At 36.5% G+C, this 6,199-nt stretch overlaps 1 protein-coding gene across 2 annotated transcripts; it reads right to left on the bottom strand.

Moving 5' to 3' along the window:
• Window positions 1-11: 11 nt before the first annotated feature.
• Window positions 12-5,353, bottom strand: LOC116338119 (ATP-dependent RNA helicase vasa). 2 transcript variants are annotated; one of them, XM_031763192.1, is made up of 13 exons: window positions 5,241-5,353; window positions 4,247-4,278; window positions 4,036-4,153; window positions 3,885-3,959; window positions 3,639-3,707; window positions 3,168-3,200; window positions 2,999-3,058; window positions 2,232-2,917; window positions 1,774-2,108; window positions 1,526-1,703; window positions 790-1,360; window positions 584-714; window positions 12-493 (listed from the first exon to the last, which is right to left on the bottom strand). In XM_031763192.1, exons 2-13 carry the CDS (start codon window positions 4,274-4,276, stop codon window positions 302-304), a joined length of 2,478 nt encoding a protein of 825 aa, XP_031619052.1. In that variant the 5' UTR covers window positions 4,277-4,278; window positions 5,241-5,353; the 3' UTR covers window positions 12-301. The 2 variants fall into 2 exon arrangements, with proteins under 2 accessions (XP_031619052.1, XP_031619053.1); XM_031763193.1 differs by lacking the exon at window positions 5,241-5,353 and adding an exon at window positions 4,395-4,454.
• Between the last annotated feature and the right edge of the window lie 846 nt (window positions 5,354-6,199).

Here is a 6,199-nt window from a genome sequence, read left to right as displayed (position 1 = left end):
TCAACTGTCCCTTTTTTGATTTCACACTAATACGTTTTATAGAATTTCATATTCTAATTTTAATCATAATTTTTTTTAAGTACACTTTCATAGCGTATGTCTTAAATGGTATTTGTTTTTTTTTTTTTTTTTTTAAAAATTAACGATTATAAAAAAATATGTCTAGATTTATAATAATGTGATATTAATCACTAAATCTGTGAGATTCACAAATATAGTAAGAATAAAAGTAAATTTGTTTTTTTTTTGCAGAGGCACTTGCGTTGTTTTTTGACAGAAGTTTTCCTTGAATGAATACTGTCTACCATTCTTCATCATCGCCGCCGCCTCCGTGTGCGGGGGGAGCTGCTGATTTACTACGGAAATCAGTACCGCCAAATCCTGAGCTGGAGTTACCGCCACCGCCGCCGCCACCACCACTTGCCAAAAATTCTGGAACTGTTTGCTTGGCATTTTCCAAAATTTTAACTAAGTCTGACACGATTTCCGAGTCCTAAAAAGGAAACCATGACAAAAGTTCATTTTTGATTCTAGTTTTCAACTGACTGAATGAGTTCAAAACGAAAAAGACTGAGATACATACTTGCTCGGCATCAAAGAACGATGTGGCTTTGCCAACATTTCCGACACGGCCAGTACGACCAATGCGGTGCACATAGTCATCAATACTTTTTGGAATGTCATAGTTAATGACATGACGCACTTTTGGAATATCTTTCAAATGAAACGAAAACAAAATATGAGCATAATCAATTGATATTGACAAACGATAAATAAGTAAATACATACCCAAACCACGTGCAGCAACGCTAGTAGCGATAATGACCTTCATCTTGCCCGATTTAAAATCGGCAAGAGCCTCTTCACGCTGCGATTGCTTTCGATCGCCGTGAATGGATGTTGTCGGATGTTCCGATTCGGACAAAAAGGACGCCAAAAAGTCAGCGGTACGCTTGGTTTCAACGAAAACCATTGTTCCTTTTGGATCTTCGGCATTCAAAAGTTCCATTAGTTTGTTACGTTTTTCAAACTTGGTCACCTGATAAATGGTTTGTTCGACGTCCTGACATGCACCGCCAACGATACCAACGGTCAAGAAAACATACTCGTGCAAGTATTTTCCGGCCAAACGTTGGATGTCATTGGGGAATGTTGCCGAAAACATGAGCGTCTGACGTTTGCCAGTTGCTGGCATCGATGGCATTCGCATAATTTCTTCGACGGCTGGTGCAAAACCCATGTCAAGCATACGATCGGCTTCATCAAGTACGAAATATTGCAAATTTTCAAAGGTGATGTATGTCTTGTCACAAAAATCCTTCAAACGTCCTGGCGTTGCAACCAAAATGTGGCAACCGTTCTAGTTATTGAAAAAAAAAATTAAATTTCATAACTTTAGTTTCATTTTTTTTTTCATCATTTTATCATTGAATACATTATATTTGATGATTTCCATTGAATTAACTCGATTTTGCCAAATATCAGGTATATTTCAAATTGAATTTAAAATGAATCAATTACTTACGTTAATGTTGGTGTTCTGGTGTCGGGTTGCAGTTCCACCATATATTTGACAACACTTGATGATGCTGCCTTGGGCAAATTTACGTGCTTCATTATAAATCTGTGTGCACAATTCACGAGTTGGCGTCACGATGACAACATATGGCCGACCAATATTCAGCGGAGCATTGTCAGCCATTCTACGATGAAACAAATTCATTTACTAATCTGGTTTTTATAAAAATTCATAAATATTTTTGCGTTACTTACAGTGCGTTAATCATTGGTAGCAAAAAGGCAGCAGTTTTACCGCTACCGGTTTGAGCACAAGCCATCAAATCACGTCCGGCCTTGATGATTGGAATGGCATTTTGTTGAATCGGTGTTGGTACGGTGTAGCCCGATCTCTCAATGTTGCTCAACAAGAAATCATTTAAACCACATTCCTTGAACGACGATGCCGGCTTCGGTGCCTGATTGCGCACACTATCTGTCACCTTGACAGGGATGTCCTTATACTTTGCGAAATTTATTCCGCTCGAGATACCAGCGCTGAACAAGTCGCCTTCCTGAATTTCGGTTGGAATATAAAATTCCTTGTTTGCCTGTGCAAATTGAAAGACAAAAAAAAACAAGATTTAAATTGAATTCAATTCAATAGACAAGTAAAAATTCAAGAAAACATTTTATAAAAAATGAAAAAGTATGAAATTAATGCGAATATTTACCTCATTGTTGAATTTGGCATCACCGCCGCCGGCACCTTCTGGTTTTGCTTCGTTGCACTTGAAACATTCGCTTCGCGATGCATAGTTAGAAACACCACAAGTGCATGTCCAATCACCTGGACGGCCACCGCTGCGACCACCACCATCTCCAGACTTGCTATCATCGCCATCTTCTGGGGCGTCCTTTGAATCGCCTTTATCTGATTGACACTTAAAACATGTTGTTTTAGAGCCATACACCTTTGCTTGGCAATTGTCGCAGATCCAATCCTTCGCGCGACCGCCTCGGGAAGATTTGCCATCATCTGGAGGTGCGTCTTTCGAGTCACCTTTGTCGGCGTTACACTTAAAGCACGATGTTTTATTACCAAAGACTCTGGCATTGCAGTCATTGCAAATCCAGTCACTAGGCCGACCACCTCGCGAGTTTCCATCATCTGGTGGTGCATCTTTTGAATCCCCCTTATCAGCATTACATTTGAAGCAGCTGCTTCTTGAGCCGAACACCTTTGCACTACATTCGCTGCAAATCCAGTCGCTAGGCCGACCGCCTCGCGAGTTTCCATCATCTGGTGCATCTTTTGAATCTCCCTTATCAGCATTACATTTGAAGCAGCTGCTTCTTGAACCGAAAACCTTTGCACTACATTCGCTGCAAATCCAATCGGGTTTGCGTGGACCACGATCTAAATGAATCACAAACGAATTGAAATGACGCATCAAATTCATTGCCAATTTATTCTAACAGACTTATCACTGAAACTTACCATTGTTACTTCGGTTGCCAAATGGTTTCTTGGTCGATGAGTCGTTGTCATTACCCCATCCTGAAACAAAACAATAAAAGTGCAATTGATTTATCCGAACAAATTGAATGACATCACGAGCACTCAATAAATTGTCTTAAAATTGTATGAAATAAATTGATTCCCTTACCATCGTCGTTACTGCTCTTTCCACCATTCCAGCCTAAAATTAGAATAAAATAGACGAAAAACGAATTAAAATGGTGAATTACAAGAGGGCAATACAAAAAGCCAGACAATATATTGAACTAACTGGTCAGTTGAGCTGACAGTACGTTAGCCAGCTAAATGGGCTAAAACAATAGACGTTATTGTTTTAATGATGAATCACTTTTCTTGTTTTAATAGAAGTGATTGTTCATTATAACAATAACTTCTATTGTTTTGGTCCATTTAGCTGGCTAACGTACTGTCAGCTCAACTGACCAGTTAATTCAATATATTGTCTGCAAAAAGCTAATCCAAATTACTAAACAAAAGGGCGAATTGTTCAAGCAAAATATGGTCAACCATTCCTTATACAACCGGTCTTTACCGTTTGACAAACGGGATACTTTACTATTAGGTGTGTCCACACCCCAATCATCAGATAATCGCTTACCATTGCTTTTGCTCTGGGCTGGTTCATCGTTCCAGCCGTCATCTTCTTTCTTGGCACCACCAGACCAACCTAATTTGTTTTTAGCGATGGAAAAAACAAAATGTTTTAAAATTCAAAAACTCAATCATCAAAACTTTTTCAAGTGAATACTAAAGATCGTTTAATATAGCTCGATGATGGAAGAACATTCACATTTCCAATTTCAAGATAAATTGTTGAAAAATCAAATTATAAAACAATATTTACCGTTATTGTTGCTTCGGTTGTTCGGCTTTGGATCATCGTTCCAACCGTCGTCATTTGTCTTCGAATTTGAGTAGCCTGAATTGATAAAACAAAAGCATTTAGAATATTTCAATGGCAATGAATTAATAACAACAACAAAAATTTAATTTACCTTGACTGCGATTATTGTTGGTTGGTTTTGCTGGAGCAGATGAATCGTCATCCCAACCATCATTTTGGCTCTGTTTGTACTTTGCCGTATTTACATTGGTTATTGGCTTTGTTGCCGGCTAAATTGAAATGAAAATAAAAAAAAAACCAAAAAACCATCAGAATCTATAAAATATCAACACTCCTCCAATCAACTTAAATAAAATACTCACAACAACTTCATCATCCCATTCATCAGCCATGTCTGAAAATTGTATAAATTTGCTCATCAGTATGTATGTGTATTCTTGCTTTTTTGAAAGAAAAAAGTCTTTTTTTTTTTCTTTATAATAATAATGTAATAATTTTATCAAAAATCACCATCAAATTCTGTTTGACAGATGTATTCAGTATTAACAAGTGGATACAAATGTCAGTGATTCTAAAAAACATTACGAAATATTATTTCGTAAATGTCAAACACACCGAACGAATATAATCAAATATAAACCGTTGTGCTGACGGTGCATAGCATCAGCCGACAACATTGAATGATTTCTTGGAAGTTTGGTAAATCGAGACATATCAATGCAAACGTTTATGGATACCTCCGACGAGATTTCAATTTTTTTTTATAGATCAAAAATGGCCGACAAACACCGATTCGGTACACAATTTAAGAGGAATCAATTTTTACACGACAATCTCGAACATACTATGGTTACGCAAATGTGCGTTGACAAAAAAAACTTTGTAGCCAAACACAACACAACACGTTTTTTATGATTTTTTCAATCTCATTTCACCAAGACTTGTGCTTGCTTCAAATCATGTGCCATTAGAAATGGTTCAATTCATTTTAAGCGCTAAATGGAGTGTGCATTGTTCGATCAATGGTTCCGTTATGCTCGTCAGACGATGAACAAACACGTGGAAATACATGAATTTTGTACAAAATTTCGCCGAAAATATGAATTTTTTAAAAGTTTCACCACAAAAAAACAATTGATTTAATGAAATTTAAGAAGAAAATCACACTTTTCCCGTTTTTACGTGTTTTCTGACGATATACATTTAATGACCACAAACAATTGACTTGAAAAATGCATTTGATTTTTGAATTTTCTTTTTTATTAAAAAAAAGACCGTAAAAAGGCGACTGCGATATTATCAATATTTTTCCCGATATATTTGAAAATTTAATAAAAATGGCATTGATTTACTTACTTGAGTTTGTTATATTTTCTTCGTTGCTAATTCCAAAGCGTCGATATTATTGAAATACACTGCTTGTCTCGTCAGCGACCAAAAAGTAAATGAACGAGATACACAGTCCGTTTTGCGCTAGAGGCTAATTTGAGCGGCTTTATATGTGTGCATTTGTTAAAACAATTGGCAACAACACACCGATACGAATGCGGGTTCAGTTTATGCAACTTGATGTTACGGCTATTTGTGTACAAACAAATTCGAAATGTGACTGTATACACGGTCGAAGCACAAATGTTCAATGTATTGTGGATGTGCTTCACAGCACCGAGGCAGTTTTCGTTTGTCTTGCTTTTATTGTGTTGCGATCCTTTTCAATCATCAAGTGCCGAAACCAATCGTTTACATTGCAAGACATAAAGACATTTGATTCTTTTGAATCGACAACAGTCTATATGTTGTCATTAAAACATGAAATTTATGACTTTTTGAGAGCGCAGTATTCCACGATTTAATCAGAGAAATGTGAAGTGAACATTGAATTTTTTTTTCAAGGCTTCTAGAAAAATATCGAAATTCATAAACATTTTTTGGAGTTTTACATTCCAAGAATTGCCCGGATGATCATGCGGAAGGCAAACGGCTTTTATATAGTCTATTGTATAATCAAAACACGCATGATATCATTTACTGTTCGTTTTGTATACAATAATAACCATTCTTTTGGTTTCTACTCTGTTCGCAATTGCGTCTTGTATTGCATTGCCAAAGAATTGGTAAACAGCGGCGTATTGAGTACGTCTATTTTATTCGTATTTCATGTTCGCTACGCTGCTAACATTAAATCGATTTATAGAGTACATTTGAAACCATGCATACAATCTCTATATTTAACAATTACATGCTTTTGAAACAAATTCGGTTGAAATCATTCAAATTATAAACGGAGTAAGCGATTCATTTGACTTAAATTCAGA

This window comes from Contarinia nasturtii, unplaced genomic scaffold (assembly GCF_009176525.2).
Source record: "Contarinia nasturtii isolate CC-2019 unplaced genomic scaffold, AAFC_CNas_1.1 Cnas_scaffold_350, whole genome shotgun sequence".
Lineage (NCBI taxonomy): Eukaryota > Metazoa > Arthropoda > Insecta > Diptera > Cecidomyiidae > Contarinia > Contarinia nasturtii.
This window is presented reverse-complemented; position numbering and strand designations above follow the sequence as displayed.